Source organism: Lolium perenne, chromosome 4 (assembly GCF_019359855.2).
Source record: "Lolium perenne isolate Kyuss_39 chromosome 4, Kyuss_2.0, whole genome shotgun sequence".
NCBI lineage: Eukaryota > Viridiplantae > Streptophyta > Magnoliopsida > Poales > Poaceae > Lolium > Lolium perenne.
In genome coordinates this window covers 40,028,172-40,048,610 of record NC_067247.2, presented here as the reverse complement: position 1 = coordinate 40,048,610, position 20,439 = coordinate 40,028,172, and the positions used below count along the sequence as shown (strand labels likewise).

Sequence of the window (20,439 nt, the reverse complement as noted above, 5' to 3'; positions counted from 1 at the left end):
GTAAAAACACATGAGTGATTATAGATCACGAATAATATGTACACAATCAGATGTCCTATGCTCTAAAAGTGTTATGAGCATGTACCAGAATGATTCATGTGATGATCATTAAAAAACAGTAAGAATATTCTTGAGTACTTAAGAAGAACCAAGTATATATATATATAGTTTTGTAAGGGGTAATGACAAACAAATCGCTGTAAACTGTTGCACCGATATTAGTTTGGTCACATATAAAAATGAATTTCAAATCTCAATTAGGCTAAGTGTTGTTCAAAAGGTAGCACAATGCTAGATTTAGAAGAGTTCTAAATATTGTGACGGATTCTACAAACATAGGCAAAGCATGACATTGTTTTGACAATGACTGAGGATGTTGAGTTGAGAAGTTCTTTGAGAACTTGGTGTAGTTCCGACAGAGTCAGAACTTTGAAACTATATTGTGTGTGACAATATTAGTGACATATTTCAGATCGCGGAATTAAGGTTCCACCAGAAGACCAAACATATTTAATGCTGACTCATTTGAAAATGATTGATGCGTTGAGACGCAAATGAATTACAAAATACATACGGTTCTGAGCATGTCAGGTCCGTTGACTAAAACCTCTCCCGTGAGCAAAACATGATAAAGCACCGGAAGGCCAAGGTGTTATATCTTTACAAATGTAAACTAGATTATTGACTCTAGTGCAAGTGGGAGACTGTTGGAGATATACCCAAGAGGCAATAATAAAATGGTTATTATAATATCTTTGAGTTTATGATAATGTTTACATACCATGCTATAATTGTATTAACCGAAACATTGATACATGTGTGTTATGTGAACAACAAGGAGTCCCTAGTAAAGCCTCTTGTATAACTAGCTTGTTGATTAATAGATGATCATCGTTTCATGATCATGAACATTGGATGTTATTAATAACAAGGTTATGTCATTATGTGAATGATATAATGGACACACCCAATTAAGCGTAGCATAAGATCACGTCATTAAGTTATTTGCTATAAGCTTTTGATACATAGTTACCTAGTCCTTATGACCATGAGATCATGTAAATCACTTATACTGGAAAGGTACTTTGATTACATCAAACGCCACTGCGTAAATGGGTGGTTATAAAGATGGGATTAAGTATCCGGAAAGTATGAGTTGAGGCATATGGATCAACAGTGGGATTTGTCCATCCCAATGACGGATAGATATACTCTGGGCCCTCTCGGTGGAATGTCGTCTAATGTCTTGCAAGCATATGAATAAGTTCATAAGAGACCACATACCACGGTACGAGTAAAGAGTACTTGTCAGGAGACAAGGTTGAACAAGGTATAGAGTGATACCGATGATCAAACCTCGGACAAGTAAAATATCGCGTGACAAAGGGAATTGGTATCGTATGTGAATGGTTCATTCGATCACTAAGTCATCGTTGAATATGTGGGAGCCATTATGGATCTCCAGATCCCGCTATTGGTTATTGGTCGGAGAGAGTACTCAACCATGTCCGCATAGTTCGCGAACCGTAGGGTGACACACTTAAGGTTTGATGTTGAAATGGTAGAACTTGAATATGGAATGGAGTTCGAAGTTTTGTTCGAAGTCCCGGATGGGATCCCGGACATCACGAGGAGTTCCGGAATGGTCCGGAGAATAAAATTCATATATAGGAAGTCATATTCCAAGTTTGGAAATGATCCGGTGCATTTATGGCAGGTTCTAGAAGGTTCTAGAAAAGTCCGGAAGAAATCACCATGGAAAGTGGAGTCCCGGAGGGACTCCACCTTGCATGGCCAGCCAACCCTAAAGGGAAGGAGTCCAAGGTGGACTCCCCAAGGGTGGCCGGCCAACCCCCCAAGGAAAGGGTGGGAGTCCCACCTTGAGTGGGATTTCCCCCTTGAGTAGGTTTCCCACCTATGGGAGGTTTTGTTGTTGGGGTCTTATTCGAAGACTTGGACTACAACTCTTGGGGCTTCCACCTATATAATGAGGGGCATAGGAGAGGGGGCTGATCACCACAAGCCCATAGCTTGGCCGCACCCCTAGGTGGCCGGCCACCCCCTCTCTCCTCCTCTTCTCCCGCACGCTTAGCGAAGCTCCGCCGGAGATCTCCACCGCCACCGCCACCACGCCGTCGTGCTGCCGGATTCAAGGAGGAGCTACTACTTCCGCTGCCCGCTGGAACGGGGAGAAGGACGTCGTCTTCATCAACACCGAACGTGTGACCGAGTACGGAGGTGCTGCCCGATTGTGGCACCGTGATCAAGATCTTCTACACGCTTTTGCAAGCGGCAAGTGATCATCTACCGCAGCAATAAGAGCCTACTCTTATAGGCTTTGGAAATCTTCAAGGGTTAGTCTTGATCATCCCCCTCGTTGCTCCCGTCTTCAAGATTGCATCTTGGCTTGGATTGCGTTCTCGCGGTAGGAAAATTTTTGTTTTCTATGCAACGAATCCCTACATAACCCTCTAATGAGATTGTTTTGAGTTTGGTGTGAAGGAAGTTTTCAAGGATCAAGAGAGGAGGATGATATAATATGATCAAGAAGAGTGAAAAGTGTAAGCTTGGGGATGCCCCCGTGGTTCATCCCTGCATATTTCAAGAAGACTCAAGCATCTAAGCTTGGGGATGCCCAAGGCATCCCCTTCTTCATCAATAACTTATCAGGTCACCTCCAGTGAAACTATATTTTTATTCCGTCACATCTTATGTGCTTTACTTGGAGCGTTTGTGTGCTTTTATTTTCGTTTTGTTATTTTCATTCTCTGAATAAATTCGGATCCTAACAATCCTTGTGTGGGAGAAAGAGACGCTCCGCTTTTTCATATGAACACTGATGTTCTTCGTTTTACTTTTAATGTTCATGGCAAAAGCTGAAAGCCGCTGCATTTATTGCTATTTGGTTGGAAACAGAAAATGCTTCATGTGGTAATTGGTATATTATCTTGAATAATTTGATACTTGGCAATTGTTTTGAGCTCTCAAGTAGATAATGTTTAAGCTTTTGCATCATGTAGTTTAAACCTATTAGTGGAGAACTACCGTAGAGCTTGTTGACATTTGGTTTGCATGATTGGTCCCTCTAAGGTCTAGATATTTTCTGGTAAAAGTGTTAGAGCAACAAGGACGACAGTGTAGAGTCTTATAATGCTTGCAATATGTTCTTATGTAAGTTTTGTTGTGCCGGTTCATACTTGTGTTTGCTTCAAACAACCTTGCTAGCCAAAGCCTTGTACTGAGAGGGAATGCTTCTCGTGGATCCAAAACCTTGAGCCAAAACCTATGCCATGTGTGTCCACCATAACTACCTACTATGTGGTATTTTTCTGCCATTCCAAGTAAATATTTCATGTGCTACCTTTAAAAAATTCAAAAGTTATCATCTCTTATTTGTGTCAATGTTTTATAGCTCATGAGGAAGTATGTGGTGTTTTATCTTTCAATCTTGTTGGGCAGACTTTCACCAATGGACTAGTGGCACATCCGCTTATCCAGTAATTTTGTAAAAAGAGCTAGCAACGGGGTTCCCAGCCCCAATTAATTAACTTTCATTAATAATTCTCTTCACATGTTTTGCCCTGATTCATCAGTAAGCAACTTAATTTTGCAAATAGACACTCCTCCATGGTATGTGAAATGTTGGAAGGCACCCGAGGATTCGGTTAGCCATGGCTTGTGAAAGAAAAAGGTTGGGAGGAGTGTCATCCATAAATAAAACTAAAGTGCATGTGTAAACAAAAGAGAAGAGGGATGATCTACATTGCTGGTAGAGATAACGTCCTTCATGGGAGCCGCTCTTTGAAAGTCTGTTTGACAAGGGGGTTAGAGTGCCCACTACCATTCGTTGACAACAACAAACACTTCTCAAAACTTTACTTTTATGCTCTCTATATGATTTCAAAACTTGAAAAGCTCTAGCACATGATTTAATCCCTGCTTCCCTCTGCGAAGGGCCTTTCTTTTACTTTATGTTGAGTCAGTCTACCTACTTCCTTCTATCTTAGAAGGAAACACTTGTGTAAACTATGTGCATTGATTCTTACATGCTTACTTATTGCACTCATCATATTACTTTGTGTTGACAATTATCCATGAGATATACATGTTGAAAGTTGAAAGCAACTAATGAAACTTAAATCTTCCTTTGTGTTTCTTCAAAATGTTCTATTAAGAATCTATTGCTTTGTGAGTTAACTCTTATGCAAGACTTTTTGATGCTTGTCTTGAAAGTACTATTCATGAAAAGTCTTTGCTATATGATTCAGTTGTTTAGTCTTTATCTATTTGTTAGTAAACTATAGACCATTGCTTTGAGTCACTTCATTCATCTCATATGCTTTACAATAGTATTGATCAAGATTATGTTGGTAGCATGTCACTCCAGAAATTATTCTTTTTATCGTTTACCTACTCGAGGGCGAGTAGGAACTAAGCTTGGGGATGCTTGATACGTCTCCAACGTATCTATAATTTCTTATGTTCCATGCTAGTTTTATGACAACACCTACATGTTTTATTCATACTTTATATCATTTTGATGCATTTTCCGGTACTAACCTATTAACAAGATGCCGAAGCGCCAGTTCCTATTTTCTGCTGTTTTTGGTTTCATAAATCCTACACAGAAAATATTCTCGGAATTGGACGAAACAAAAGCCCACGGCCCTATTTTCCACGGAGGGTTCCATAACATCTAAGAAGAGTCGGAGACGGCCAGTAGGGGGGCCACCCCATAGGGCGGCGCGGCCAGGCCCCCTGGCGCGCCGAGGTGTGGGGAGCCCACCCCTTGGCTCCCCCGACTCTGCCTCTTCGCCTATATATTCCTTCGTATCGGAAAACCCTAGTACCGAGAGCCAAAATACGAGAAAAGTTCCGGAGACGCCGCCGCCGTCAACCCCATCTCGGGGGGTTCTGAAGATCTCCTCCGGCACCCTTCCGGAGAGGGGAATTCATCACCGGAGGGCTCTACATCACCATGCCCGCCTCCGGACTGATGCGTGAGTAGTTCATCCTTGGACTATGGGTCCATAGCAGTAGCTAGATGGTTGTCTTCTCCTATTGTGCCATCATGTTTAGATCTTGTGAGCTGCCTATCATGATCAAGATCACCTTATTGTAATGCTACATGTTGTGTTTGTTGGGATCCGATGAATATGGAATACTACGTCAAGTTGATTATTGATCTATCATATATGTGTTGTTTATGATCTTGCATGCTCTCCGTTGCTAGTAGAGGCTCTGGCCAAGTTGATACTTGTAACTCCAAGAGGGAGTATTTATGCTAGATAGTGGGTTCATGCCTCCATTGAATGCAGGACGTGTGAGAAAGTCCTAAGGTTGTGGATGTCTTTGTTGCCACTAGGGATAAAACATCAATGCTTTGTCTAAGGATATTTGTATTGTTTACATTACACACAGTACTTAATGCAATTGTCTGTTGTTTGCAACTTAATACTGGAAGGGGTGCGGATGCTAACCTGAAGGTGGACTTTTTGGGCATAGATGCATGCTGGATAGCGGTCTATGTTCTTTGTCGTAATGCCCTAAGTAAATCTCATAGTAGTCATCATGATATGTATGTGCATTGTTATGCCCTCTCTATTTGTCAATTGCCCAACTGTAATTTGTTCACCCAACATGTTATTTATCTTATTGGAGAGACACCACTAGTGAACTGTGGACCCCGGTCCATTCTTTTACATCTGAAATACAACCTACTGCAATCATTGTTCTCTGTTGTTATTTACAAGCAAACATCATTCTCCACACCATACGTTTAATCCTTTGTTTTCAGCAAGCCGGTGAGATTGACAACCTCACTGTTAAGTTGGGGCAAAGTATCTTGATTGTGTTGTGCAGGTTCCACGTTGGCGCCGGAATCTCTGGTGTTGCGCCGCACTACACTCATTCACCAACAACCTTCACGTGGCCTTCATCTCCTACTGGTTCGATAACCTTGGTTTCTTACTGAGGGAAAATTCGCTGCTGTACGCATCATACCTTTCTCTTGGGGTTCCCAACGGATGTGTGCTTTACCGTCACAAGCAGCTTTGCTGGCACCGTCGCCGGGGAGGAATTAACACTCCATCACCGTCGCGCGCTATCATGCATCCATCGGCAGTGCCAGGGTGCAACCACCGGCAATGTCGGCCTCCTTCCACCGGCAGTGCCGGCCATACGGATTTTCAGCCCACTTCTTTTCTTCCTTTTTGGGGGGAACAAATTTATCAGATGTGACTCTTTTTCTTTATCTGTCACACACTTAGCACAGTGTTAGATCATCACCGATGTTGTTACCAAACACGCAAAATCCTAGAGATCATGAAATGTTCTTTCAGTTGCGGCGGGACAATATTATTCAAGAAGCTTCCAAACAAGATACACAATAGGATAATGAGAGCCATGCATTTTACATGTTTCATCTATGAATTAAAAGTGGAAATTTTATGTAGAAAACGGAGTGATAACATGTGAAACATGCCATACAAATCATAAGTACACCATACAAAGATAAGACACTATCACCATTCAGTTATGCTGAGTTTAACAAATCAGTCCATTAGTTCATCTCAGTAGAAAATAGTACAACCGACGATTGTTGAGAAATGTTAAGCCTAAGGGATTTGCTAGTTCAGCTAGCTGAGAACTAAGTTCGTGCTGAGTCAAGTCCTACATCATTGGATTGCATCATGATTCGTGCATATGAGTTGCAAGTAGGATTGCAACTGGGTTTTTTCAGTTGCAATTGAGATTTTGATTTTTTCAGTTGCGAGTGAGGATGTAACTGAAAAAATTTATCCTAACCGTTAGATTTGCTTCGTTATTTGTGCTACTCGTTAGTTGCAACATGAGTTGCAAGTGAGATTTGCATCTGATTGAAAAACAAAGTTAGATCTTCGTTGACTAAGAAATAGTCACACCCTAAGTCTAATGATTTTCTTGTAGATAATGCACAAAATTAGATTAGTCAATAGCGGGCTAGAATAAAACTGAAACATGATAATCCTTGGATACCTGGTCCGTAGTAATAAAACAATGGTAAAGGGAAGAACGCATGAAATTGTTATCTCTGAACAGTTGTTGGACCTTTAAAAAAAGAAACTACGAGAACATGGGTTGATCAAGCAAAGCATATAGCAATATAAATCCGACCAAGTGAGAAATTGGATGTTGTATTGAAGCATGTGGCAATACTGATGCCACGCTAGGGAGATCTCAAATAGACATCACAATCTAGGTCTGTTTGGTTGCTCGGAAGGGCGTTTCTCGTATTCAGTGGGCCAAAAAAATCGCTCGTTTGGTTGGCTAGGTCGCATGGAAAAATTGCATCACACAAACTTTAAAGCGGCCCAGAAGTTAGCCTGTGAGGTAAGCTCGATTGGTCCGTTTTTCTGGGGACAGACGCTAGCGAGCGCAAATCGGCCGGATTCGTGCGTGGGGAACGCGGTGGAAAAGACGGGAGCTCCCCGTTTAGGCGCGCAAAGTAGCCTCACCGCCCGACATACTCGGTCACCCTCCAGCGAAAAAAAGATATCCCTTCAGCGAAGAAGGCGGCGGTGATGGTGGTGATCTAGATCTGCGATGGAGGCGGCAAGCTAGATCTGCAGCGGAGATCTCTGGACCGTCTCTTGCAACCTCTCGATGCGTTGTCCAGCTGGTTTGCGAGCTCCAGATCTCCTAGAGCGGCGACCCGTCCAGAAGGTCCCTAAAATAGAAAAATACGAAAACAGAAGTTTTCTACATCCCATAAATTAAATACCAATTAAAAGAATTTTGTAGGAAAGTCCCGTAAATCAACTAAACATGCGTAAATAATGATGTATAATAGAAAATATCATTCAAAACTAATCATATGAGTCACAATATTGATGATGCAAAATGCGAGTATCAAAGGACATCATGTCGATTTCCTAAAATCAAACAGTCTACCTAGCTTCCCTTGTTTGAATACTGAATCTCTCTTCCTAATAGCGGACAACATGTCATCTAGCAGAAAAAAATGTATGGGTTGATCTCGTGTCTAGTAGTTAAAGCTGAACTTTCTCGATGAGTTATACTAAATATTCTTACTTAGTTTTCATTGATCTTTTCACTAAATGAATGTCTTATGCCATTCTACATCATATTTTAAATACATATTTGAAGGATAACTAACATAATTAACAATGTTATCATGTTTGTGCTTATTAAGAAACATATTTTCATATTTTTTGGTATTATCATCACAACAAATTTTCTTCTTCTAAGTTTAAACTATCTTTCTTTCAAAACAATTTTATTTAGCAAATATAGATTTGGATGTTCAAGGATACCCTCTCTTAAAATAAATTCCATTACAAATACAAGAAATCCAAAAGTGCCACTTTACTCCAAAATAAAAGGTATGCCCATTATTATATAAAATTACATTTATACAAGTACTTGTTCATACATAGTATGCTTAAATATCTTCCAAAAGTGTTAGAGTGTTTTGGGGTTTACTCATTTAACAATTGTTTTGAAAGAGGTTTCTAGAATATAAGACCATTATGCCCGAGAGCAACGAAATTTAGAATTCTAAAAATATTCATGTGGAAGCAAGTAGTTAGCGCTTGAGTACTTACACACTCGCTCATCATCGATTGTCATTCCTTGGTTTAGTTAGTAGTTAGAGTGCATCCTCTCTTCTTTGTCGATGTGTGTGAAGATAACACTATCACATTGTTTATACCATGCATGAATATACTTGAATACGACCTATGTGTGTTTTATTGTTCATTTTTGAATATAAACTGCTTCTTGTAAGCAAACTATCTGATTTCAATTAATTAATGAGAGTAAATCAGGGAAAAGACTAGGAAAACACACCACTATTATACATCCTTGATAAAACTAAAAGTTATATTGAAAGAGATTGGAAATCGTCATCTCTTACTCTACCTTTTGCATGTTGATGTTCGACCAAACTAGAAAGCCATAACCCAAACTAGTGTGAGTTAATCAGCCACACAATTCTAGTTGAAATATGGTGGTTGATAAAATCAATTGGAATCTTCCAAGCCAACTTGAAACCTCAAATCAGTGCATATGTGTGTTTTCAAATTGGTGAAGTGGACATGCTATGCTAGTGGGTTTTCTATGAATTTGAGTTGAATTCTAGATAGAAATAATAAACCAAGCAATGCGAAATGAAGACGAAAGGCAAAATGACCACCACACTGATTGTACAACCAAACTACCATTTATTCCTACCAAATAATCAACTACCAAATGGTTTATCACATTCAAATCAATTTATCTTTTGCACATTCATCATGACCTAGTGTTATTCGAAGTATGATACTATTTTATTAGTCTACAACAAGCCAACAAACTATAATTTTTTATTTATTTATTCATGAAACAATGATGAATGTAATTATGTTAATGTTGATTGTAACATCACACACAAATTTAGAATAATGGTGTCATATTATGGAACCACTCAAACGTGAGCCTATAGCCTCCATGCTAGACTTGTAACCACTACTTCATTATAAGGCTGATTATCGAAATCACACATAAGGGTCTACATGCACTTCAACATCAACAAATTTCGATAGCATGTTTCAATCTCTTTGACGGTGTTGCCGTCACAACCTTTCTTTGCTTCCATGGATAGAGTGAGCACCTATTTGCGGTCCTACTAAATGTTTAGTTTGTTTTTTTTTTTTTTTTTGAGCCAAGCTCCAACCATTTATTCAACAATTGGAACAATGTTTACAGGAAGATTTAACCCCTCCGGAGGAGTACCAAACCAAACATGGCGACCCACAGGGAGGGTAGTAGCTAACCTAGCTAATTTGTGAGCGTCGACATTGAAGCGCCTGCCCTCATGGCAGAAGCTCGTCCCCCCATGATTCTTAGCCATAGCTTCCGTCTCTTGGAGAATATGGCTGAACAGCCCCAGGTTCTTCCCCTGTCGCAATCCCTGCACCACCTCCAAACAGTCGGACGCGACCATGGTCGCGCCCATGTTCAGATCGGTGGCTAGAGCAACTCCTTCTCGGCATGCAAGGGCCTCCAAACAACCTGGATGGGTGATGCCCTCGAAGACCACTGCAGATGCACCCTGGAAGGCGCCACTGCGCGAGCGACACACGGCACCAACCGCACCACGTTGCTGCGACCTCGCAACTGCGCCGTCCACATTAACTTTGCACATGTCAGCAGGCGGTGGTAGCCAACCCCTCACCTTCTCGATAGTGGACCCGCCCTTCTTCTCCTTCGGCTCCGAAGACGTGCTCCCCAAGTCACGGAGGAAGGAGTCTATAAAGGCATGTGTCGCCGCCGGACTCTGCTGAATATCTTCATGGATCAGCTTCCTCCTAGCGTGCCAGATTGACCAGAGAGTGACGATCATCCTCGTCAAATCATCATGGTCCATTGATTCAAACATAGAGAACAACCACTGCCTGGCAGACGGCTCAGTAGACAAACTGACATGTTCCGCTATGACTGGGGTTGAGAGAGCCCAAATGCACCTTGACATGGTGCAATCGATCAAAGAGTGACGCCAAGAATCCTCCATACCACAGATCGAGCAGGATGGAGACGGTGCCATGCCCCTGTGATGTCTGATATCCCCCGTAGGTAATGAGCATTGAGCCAAACGCCAAAGAAACACTCTAACTTTTGATGGAACAGAGCACTTCCAAAGTTTAGTCCACATCTTCCCCTCTGAAACTGCATTCGCAGATCCTGGCCGTTCCTCAATCCAGTCCTCCCTCGTGCGTTTCACATTCACCAAAGCGCGATATGCTGAACGAACTGAGAAAATGCCTGACTTCTCGAAGTGCCACGCCCAAAAATCATCTTGAATCCGTGTGCACAACGGAATACCTTGGATTATCTCCGCATCCATAGGCAGAAAGAACTCCTCAATTTTGTCCGAGTCCCAAGCCGCTGAAGAGGCAATAATATAGTCACATACTCGCCTTGGTGCCTCATCCTTCTTTGGGGCAACCGGGATCAATCGCTCGTCCCGCGGCAACCAATTATCCGTCCAGGCATCAGTAGACCTACCATCACCAATGCGGCGTATCAGACCAATACGAAGGGCATCACGCCCCTCCACTATAGCACGCCAAACCTGCGAAGGATGTCCGCCTAGCTCGGCCTCCAAGAGGGTCGAGGAAGGGAAATAGACAGCCTTCAGCACACGTGCACTCAGAGTATCTGGCTCCTGGAGGATCCGCCAAGCCTGTCGTGCAAGCAAGGCAAGATTGAAGAGCTCAATGTCCCTAAACCCCAAACCTCCAGCAAATTTCGGCTGGGTCATTTTCTCCCATGATACCCAGCAGGTCTTCCGAGCACCGTCCTTGCAGCCCCACCAGAACTTTCTAAGCATTGAGTTGATATGCTCACATAGTCCTTTGGGTAGCTTAAAGCATGACATAGAGAAAGTCGGTATCGCTTGGGCCACTGATTTTATGAGAATCTCTTTGCCCCCTACTGACAAGAGTTGTTCCAGCCAGCCAAGCACCTTCTTCCATACCCTGTCTTTCAGGTATTTAAAAGCTCCACTCTTGGACCTGCCCACATCCGCTGGCATACCAAGATACTTCTCATTCAGCGTCTCTCTCTGAACATCGAGCTCCGCTTTGATGTCCCCCTTGATACCCTCCGGACACCTTCTACTGAAGAAAATAGATGATTTGTCCGTATTAATCCGTTGTCCTGAGGCATTACAATATTTCGCCAATGCCTCTTTAACTTCTCTCGCACCCTCCGCATTCGCCTTGAAGAACAGCAGGCTATCATCTGCAAAAAGGAGGTGGTTCACAGCCGGGGCTGTGGAAGCCACCTGGACTCCATTAAGCGCTGATGATTGGTCATGGTTTTTTAAAAGGCACGAAAGGCCCTCTGCCGCCAACAAGAACAAATAGGGGGAAATAGGGTCACCCTGGCGGATGCCCCTAGTCGGCCGAAACTCCTCCCGTGGCACTCCATTGAAGAGCACAGAGAAGGATACACTGGTCACCAATCTCATCACCATAGTGACCCACCGCCGGCTGAACCCCAGCTTAAGCATAATCTCCTCTAGATATTTCCACTCAACCCGGTCATAAGCCTTCCGCATATCCAGTTTCAGCGCGCAAAAGCGATGTTTCTTCGCCTTGTTACGCTTCATAAAATGGAGACACTCATATGTTTAGTTTGTAGAGCATAAGATTAGCACCCTATGCTATTGACTCGTGACATTCTTCGGCCCGTTCTAAACGCCGGCCCGCCCACTAGAATTCGTGAAATACATGGGCCAACCTATTTGTTTTGCAGGCCCATTTCGTCAAGGCCCAGCCCACTCCACCGCCGCATCTTCCCTGAAAACCCTAGCTCGAACGGGAAGGTCAATATAAATGCCCCGTCTCGTGTAGCTCTCCCACTCTTCGCGCCGCCAGAGCCTCCAAACCCTCATCTCCCCAACCCCAGCTTCCTCTCCCATCCACACCCAACCATGGCGGAGCGCGGCGGCGGCGAGCGCGGAGGAGAGCGCGGCGGGTTCGGGCGCGGCTTCGGGCGCGGCGACCGCGGCGGACGCGGCGACCGGGGCGGGCGTCGCGGCGGCCGCCGTGGGCCTCGCCAGGAGGAGGAGAAGTGGGTGCCGGTGACCAAGCTCGGCCGCCTCGTCAAGGAGGGCCGCTTCTCCAAGATGGAGGAGATCTACCTCCACTCGCTGCCCGTCAAGGAGCACCAGATCGTCGAGACGCTCTGCCCCGGGCTCAAGGACGAGGTCATGAAGATCACGCCCGTCCAGAAGCAGACCCGCGCCGGCCAGCGCACCCGCTTCAAGGCCTTCGTCGTCGTCGGCGACAGCAACGGCCACGTCGGCCTCGGCGTCAAGTGCGCCAAGGAGGTCGCCACCGCCATCCGCGGCGCCATCATCCTCGCCAAGCTCTCCATCGTGCCCGTCAGGAGGGGATACTGGGGGAACAAGATCGGCCAGCCACACACCGTGCCATGCAAGGTCACTGGTAAGTGTGGGTCTGTCACCGTGCGCATGGTGCCCGCCCCCAGGGGTTCGGGTATCGTCGCTGCTCGCGTTCCCAAGAAGGTCCTGCAGTTCGCTGGTATTGAGGATGTCTTCACCTCGTCCCGTGGATCCACCAAGACCCTCGGCAACTTCGTCAAGGTATAAATCTATCCTGCCCGTACCCCATCCATGTTCTATCAAACTAGATCTTCACTATCGGCTGTTTAATTCCTGATGTTATTTCTGTATTGTGTGATGTTCAATGCTAGTTACGCGAAATCTTCTGTTTTGTTTGGAGATAATTACTTATACTGTCAGATACAATTATACATGTTGTTGAACTAGGCTTATCTGATTTGTACTATATGCAATTGCATAATCTGTATTATATTCTCTATTTACAAATTGATGTAGAAATTGTACAGTTCTGCTCTAGCCAAAGTTTGTTCACCAAACTTCGATCTTCACTTTTTGCTTTGTATATTTGCTGGTTCTTCAGTTGATCAGTTGAAAATATATAATAGTAACCTCTGGTTACAATTTAGGTAGTTTGGTATTACAACCTGCTTATGCTTTTGATATGTAGATGTAGTACATCATAAACTTTGTTGTGTTCTAGCATGAAATGGCAGGCATTTCTGGCTTCATTTATTGATGTTTGTTTTGATCTGTAGCACTCTTACCTGTTTATGCTGTGCTATGCTCTGTTTTAGTTCTTATCTTGTCAGTGGTAGACTGAGCCTATATTTCTTTTACTCTGTGGACTATTCACTGAGTTGGTGTCTGTAAACATGATCCTAAATCTTGAATTTGATCTTGTCTGCTCTTTTGTTTCCAAACATCCCGCTGATAACTCTTTTCTTTCCAAACATCATGCTGATAACTCTTTTGTTTCCAGGCCACCTTTGACTGCTTGATGAAGACCTATGGATTCCTCACCCCTGACTTCTGGAGGGAGACCACCTTCACCAAGGCGCCCTACCAGGAGTTCACCGACCTCTTGGCCAAGCCAACCAAGGCCCTTCTGCTTGATGCACCAGTTGAGAAGATAGATGCTTAGGGTGTCGCAGTAAAGAGTTTTACTAGCTGGGAGTCGTCTAATGCACTTCGCTTTATTATTATAGTTAAGAACTGCGTGTCATCTTTGAATTGTGCTGCCTCTGGATGTCTCTGTTTGCTCTCAAGTTTTGGATTATGGTACAATGTTGCTCTTCTTAATCATATCAATGGATGCTACATAAGTATTGTCAATCATTTTTCGTTTGTCTTGGAACTCTTTACTTGTGTGCAAGATGTTTGATTGTTGATCTGCATTGTCTCCTGCTTTGCTGGTTTCTTTTTCTATTTTGTGCAGTATTCTACGTGAATCTGAGGTTGGTAGTTTGGCCGAAGATAATGTCCTACGGCTGGTGATCTATTTCTCATTCTATTCATGGAATCGTCTACCTATTATTGCTTTTACAAAACTGTTACTGGTAGTAATGAGTTAAGCCTTGTTACAATGATTTGCAACCTGCTAGCAATGAATCCTTTGTTAGATTGGTGGACTCCAAAAGAACTGCAGACTGAAATATGCCATGAGGGAAACTATAAATGCTCCGTAAAAGAGAGCTCTTCTGTGGCGATTGCCATGGCTCTCATTCCCTGAGGCATCTGTTGCACGGCAAGCATGAATTTCTCTACCCTATCTTGTGTCGATTAATCTCAAGTGAACTAAAGTTTCGGTACTTCCACTTGGTGGAGGGCTGCCTGGACATTATTTTCCTCGTCATCTTCAGACATTGACCAATATACCAGCTCATTAGGTCGACAAAACCAGTCGAACGCTGGAGCAACGATTCCTATGAATAGACCTGCAGTAAAGAGAGAAAACAGAGACAATATCAACAAGACAAATCCCGAGGACTATATGTAGTGTGCAGAAACTACTTTCGCCAGAAAAAGAGGAAGTGCAGAAACTAAGCTTTAATGTACTACCACTGTACTGTAGGATACAACCTGAGCTTTGCTCACATATATCTCTCTACAAGGGCCAAATGAGATGAGTGAACTGATTTGGTTTTGTAGGTCCCATAATTCCTACTAGAGGTAAACTCTTAGACTAGTCATAGTGGGGAGTAACTTAGACTAGTAACATGACATATGTTACTAGTCTAAGTTACTACCTCCATAGTGGGTAGTAACTTATATGTGATGTCATGCATTGTGTCATTTACTATGATATAAACTCAACTTATCTTGGGGTGTGTGATATTATGGTAACATAGCTAGTTACCACCTCACTCTCTTTCTTCATTCATTGTCATGCCATGACACCAAAATACTTTGGGTTGTGTGATGTTACTAGCTAAGTTACTCCCACTATGAGCAGTCTTAAGGGATAAACAAACTAGGCTACTTGAATCGAGGACACTAGTGCCGATATGAATATGCGACTTATGGCGTGTTTTTTAACAACCTTTCCAAGCACCAGACTGGTAAATCCACTATCGGCATAATACTCCACTAAGACAAGACTCCAAACATTATGTCCATGCACCAAATAGTATCTAAACCAACATCATTCTGCATAGCCAATTCAAGAGTACCAATATTTAATTTGTCGCCCAAGGAGATCACATGAAGCAGAACAACAATCTAAATCTCACAGTTTTGATTAAATTAAAAATTACCAAGGGTACAGCTCGTGAACAAAACTCGATAACGATCGTATGTGCATAAACTAGCTTCTACGTGTTACTGTAGCATATAACCTTAATTTTGTTCACAGGTTATTTAAGGCAAGTAAGAGTAGGCTAAAATTATACAAATATCGAGAATTCTTTGTCAGGCTGAAAAAGAGATGAAGTTGACTGGTTTGGCTCTTTTTAGCTGAATGATTTCTACAAGGTTTACTCGGAAAATAATAATGGTTACTAGCGGCAAATTGTACCAAATGGAGGAACTGAATCAATGCACTAGTATGAATTCAACAAGTTCCACATCGAGAAGCTGGTCTGCAATTAAACATGTGGTTTATAAATAACTATGGTTTCCAATCATCTGTACTCAGGCAGACTTAAAATCCAGAAGGTACACATAAATACCTATGGTTTCCAATCAACTATATTTAGTTACAAGACCAGACTAGTTTCAGGCATGTCCCAAGTTGTAACATAAGCAGATTAATTACCAACAGTTTGAGAAGCAGTTTCAGGCCACATTTAGTTCAGTAAACTGATTGTCAGACTACAACATTTTCAATCAACTGTTTTCTCAAGCACAAGCAGATTATCATCCAATTCCAAAATATCAAGTCAACCATCATTTGCTCATTGTGGAGAACAGATTCAATCAAGACCACCAACATGTATTTCTAGCCAAAAGGAGACCAGTAGGGAGTAGAGACTAGGGAGTTGGGAACATAGCGAGAGGCTCTCACATAGTGAGAACCTACAGGACACATTAAGCTGATGTTGCGGCATGTTTTCAAGCTCTGAACCTAGCTCTGATGGGAATAATTGCACCGATGCTGATTTTTTGTATATCAAAAAGCTGCAGCAAACACATATAGGAGAAATGCATGTACAAGCAACCCTGTCGACCTGTGACTCATCCATTTGTTCAATTCCATAAGCACTAGGTTCACTGCTTGATCATTATTTATTCGTGCTGCTATACGGAATGCATGATATGCATCCATCACCCACAAGGAATCCAGGAAGCAGTAGCAAGCAAACAGAAGTTTAACTTGCAGAAGAAACATGGGAGCTGTATATCTATCTTTCTGCTCTTCTAGGTGCATAGATAACCCTAGGTCTTCCCCGTCCTGAAACAGGCCACCGTAAGCCCGTCCGCGCTTCTCTTTCTCCCCTCTCCGTCCAGTCCACATTTGGGTGTCGCATTGCACGGGCGGCTGAATTGGGAGAACAAAGTGAGGCAGTTAGGCAGCAGATCAGTAGCCTTAATCTAAGAGCTTTGCAAAACAAACAAAAAAACAGTTACAAGATCAACAAGAAAAATCCTCCTCAGGACAATATATAATGTGCAGAAACTACTTTCGCCAACAAAAAAGTGCAGAAAACAAGCTTTAATGTACTTCTGTATGATACAACCTGAATTTTGCTCACATATTCTAGCAGAAAATTAGTATCATCTATACAAAGGTGAAACGAAATGACTGAATTGATTTGTTTTGTAAGATCCATAATTCCTACTATCGGTAAACTGTACGGAATGGCAAACTGGACTACTTGAATCAAGGACACTAGTGCAGATATGAATATTCGACTTATGACATGTTTTTTTAAACATTTCCAAGCATCTGTACACAGACTGGTAAATCCACAATTAGAGTAATAGGACTTCAATGTCCATGCACCAAATAGTATCTAAACCAACATCATTCTGCCTAGCCAATTCAAGACTAACAATATGCAATTCTCGCAAAAGAAGATCACAGGAAGCAGAACAACAATCTAAATCTCACAGTCTGATCAAATAAATTATTCTAACAATACCAAAAATACATCTCATGAACAGAACCTGAAAACAATAACATGTGCATAGACTAGTTTCTACGTGGTACTGTATGATAGACCTAGATTTTGCTCACAGGTTATTCAAGGCAAGTAAGAATAGGCTAAAGTTAAACAGATATCACCAACTTCTCTGTCAGGCTGAAAGAGAGATGAGGCAACTGGTTTGGCTTTTTAAGATTAACAATTTCTTCGAGGTTTACTAAATAATAATTATGTTCACTAGAAGCAAATAGTACCAAATGGAGGAACTGAGTCAATGCACTAGTATGAAACCAACATGCATGTGGTTTATAAATAACCAGGTAGCTCATACCATCTTTTAGCATCTGTACACAGCCAGACTTATAATCCACAAGGCACACGTATATACCTACTGTTTCCATTCAACTGTGTTTACTTATCTACAGGATTGAATAGTTTCAGGCATATGTCCCAAGTTGTAACGGAAGCATATTAATTAGCAACAGTTTCAGGCCACAGCTATTTCAGTAAACTGATTGTCAGACTGCAACAGTTTCAGTCAACTGTTGTTTCAAGCACAAGCAGATTAACATCCAATTCCAAAATATCAAGACAAGCAGCATCTGCTCATTGTGGAGAACATATTCAATCAAGACAACCAATATGTATTTCTTGCCAAAAGGAGACCAGTAGGGACTATATAGGGAGTTGGGGACATAGAGAGTGGCTCTCACCTAGCGCCCTTTCCATGAAGACGACGATCTCGATGGTAACTTCATGGCGGTGGCGGGGCAGGTTTTGGACGAGTGGGGTCAGCCTCCCGTAGCGGCCCGCTCGGACGCACATGAGGATGTAGAGCCCGTGGCTGAAGCCAAGGCGGCGGGCCAGGTCGTTCCTCAGGCGGTACACGGACCTCCCCCTGTAACGGCACTCCAACCAGCCCTCCTCGGGGTAGAGCCCGTTGTTGTTCGACAGCACGAACCGAATCAGCCGCAACGGCTCCACCGTGCGTCGCAGAACGACCACGGAGAAGTCCCCGGGGAGATGCTCCTGAAGAATTTCGCGATCGATCGAAGACACAAACGCAGTCAAGAATTGGAAATCCGGAGGTGGAAGCGCAAATTCGGCAAGAACAGAACCAAGAAACAGTTCCGCGGGATATCCGCCGAAAGCAAAGCAATTCGAGAAGAATGGAGAAGCGAACTCGCCCCACCTTGATCGGGCGATCTGAAATGGCAGGCATGCCCATCCTGGCGGGGATGGGCTCGACGATCCAGTGCATCATGTTGCTGATGTTGTCGTAGTCGTCGACGGTGACGGCGTTGTTGACGAGGAGGTACTTGCCGTTGGCGCGGAGGTAGCGGCCGGCGACGTTGCGGAGCAGGACGGCGTTCCCGGTCCCGGGGCCGGCCCCGACGACCTGCCACATGATGGACTGCACCTCCGGCTGGTCGTAGTTGCGCTGCACGACGCGGAAGCCGCGGTGGGCGAGCGGCGGCCGCCTGGCCGTGGCGGCGAGGTAGGTGCCGTAGGCGGCGCAGTGGAGGAGCAGGTACATGCCGAGGTCGTTGTGGTAGACGTGCACCGCCCACGCCGCGTTGAGCGTGGCGCGGCAGCCCTGGAGGGAGACGCCCACCCCGTCGTCGTCGGCGTGGAGGTAGTCGCCGGTCCCGCGGCTCCGCAGCCACACGTGGTGCCTGTCGTTCCACAGCTCCATCGCCATCGGTGGCCGGAGAGAGGTGGGGTGATGGGTTCTTGGTTTCTTGGCGCTCCGGCGAGGCGGAGAGGAGGGCAAGGGCGGCGCTGTCGGTTGAGACGGTTACGTTCGGGCGCCAAGGTGGGGTATTTCAAGGTCCCTGACACGCCATCGCCGTCGCTCACCTTGGGAACCAGTTGGGCTTGTGGGCCGTTTGCCACAGGCCGGCCCACAGGAGTTCCTTCTCCCCCGACCCCGACAGACGCGCGGCAGTGGCGGCGGCACGACCACCGGGGCCGGCAGCGCCGCTCGTTCCCTTCCTCCGCGAGCCTCTCCTGGCCCTGCAGCGGTGCGCTCTGCTCCAGCGTTCCTCCGGCGGAGACGAAATCTCCGGCGGCATTCCTGCCTCTGCCGCCCCGCCGCCCCGGCGTGCCGCACCCGCACGTACGCCGCCACGCCCGCCCGACACCAGCGAGCCGACAGCACCATCAGATCGAGCGAGATATCTCGCACCCCGCTGCTCCTCCCTTGTGGCTTCCCGCTTGCTTCTACAAAGTGTTGGTTCACCATTAGATCCATGTGGTATGGTGTGGTGTCGTGCTGCAGTGCTTGTTGGAATTCTGCGTGTGGGCTTTGGCGTGAGGATTGCTCAAAATTTTCATCTTGTATTGAATGTGGGCACATGAAATTTTGCTCAAACAAGTGAACTCTCGATTCTCACGATGCACTCATGTTTTTTAGAGGTAAAAAGGCTAAATGTCTGACATTAAATTAATAACGCCTTCAACGATAGAAAAGGTACATGGTGCTGAGCCTAGCTTTACAAGAGCGAAACAACACATCCACACAGGAGATAGACATCGCCGAGAAGCCACCAAACGCCAACCAAAGAGCAGGCCGATGATAACCCCCAAGTGCAGGGATCACTGCAGCATAATTCAATAAATATTTGAGTGTCGAGTTGACGAGAAGATGAAGGTAGACTATCTATTCTCTAAAGCCCTATAACCCACTTACATGACATTCTATGCAAAGCTAGGATCTATAGTGTGTGCGTGTGAAGAGGTTTCTACTATAAAACTATACATGCTGAAATTAAAATGCAAGAAATGAAACTAATGCAAGAAAAATAAGTGATATCAAGTGAAGTAAAATAAAGCAACTCAAGGGACTAATTGTTCAGGAAAATTGATATTTCATTTGTGTGGTTGTCACAATTGGTGAAGTTTAGTATAGTATTTTTAGTGTTTCTTCCAGAGAGGAGCCAT

At 44.1% G+C, this 20,439-nt stretch overlaps 2 protein-coding genes across 2 annotated transcripts; one reads left to right on the top strand and one right to left on the bottom strand.

Moving 5' to 3' along the window:
- Positions 1 to 12,402: 12,402 nt before the first annotated feature.
- LOC127292244 (uncharacterized) lies at positions 12,403 to 14,248 on the top strand. Its single transcript, XM_051321601.1, has 2 exons — positions 12,403 to 13,153; positions 13,893 to 14,248. Exons 1-2 carry the CDS (start codon positions 12,479 to 12,481, stop codon positions 14,052 to 14,054), a joined length of 837 nt encoding a protein of 278 aa, XP_051177561.1. The 5' UTR covers positions 12,403 to 12,478; the 3' UTR covers positions 14,055 to 14,248.
- Positions 14,249 to 16,559: 2,311 nt separating this feature from the next.
- On the bottom strand, positions 16,560 to 19,818 carry LOC127292243 (uncharacterized). Its single transcript, XM_051321599.2, has 3 exons — positions 18,689 to 19,818; positions 18,210 to 18,525; positions 16,560 to 16,889 (listed from the first exon to the last, which is right to left on the bottom strand). Exons 1-3 carry the CDS (start codon positions 19,196 to 19,198, stop codon positions 16,753 to 16,755), a joined length of 963 nt encoding a protein of 320 aa, XP_051177559.1. The 5' UTR covers positions 19,199 to 19,818; the 3' UTR covers positions 16,560 to 16,752.
- Positions 19,819 to 20,439: the final 621 nt, after the last annotated feature.

Coding starts and splice junctions, on each gene's coding strand:
- LOC127292244 (XM_051321601.1), top strand. CDS start 12,479: ATGGCGGAGCGCGGCGGCGGCGAGCGCGGAGGAGAGCGCGGCGGGTTC. Junction 13,154..13,892: donor CCCTCGGCAACTTCGTCAAG/GTATAAATCTAT, acceptor TTTTGTTTCCAG/GCCACCTTTGACTGCTTGAT.
- LOC127292243 (XM_051321599.2), bottom strand. CDS start 19,198: ATGGCGATGGAGCTGTGGAACGACAGGCACCACGTGTGGCTGCGGAGC. Junction 18,526..18,688: donor TTTCAGATCGCCCGATCAAG/GTGGGGCGAGTT, acceptor GAAATTCTTCAG/GAGCATCTCCCCGGGGACTT. Junction 16,890..18,209: donor CTTCATGGAAAGGGCGCTAG/GTGAGAGCCACT, acceptor CTCCCAATTCAG/CCGCCCGTGCAATGCGACAC.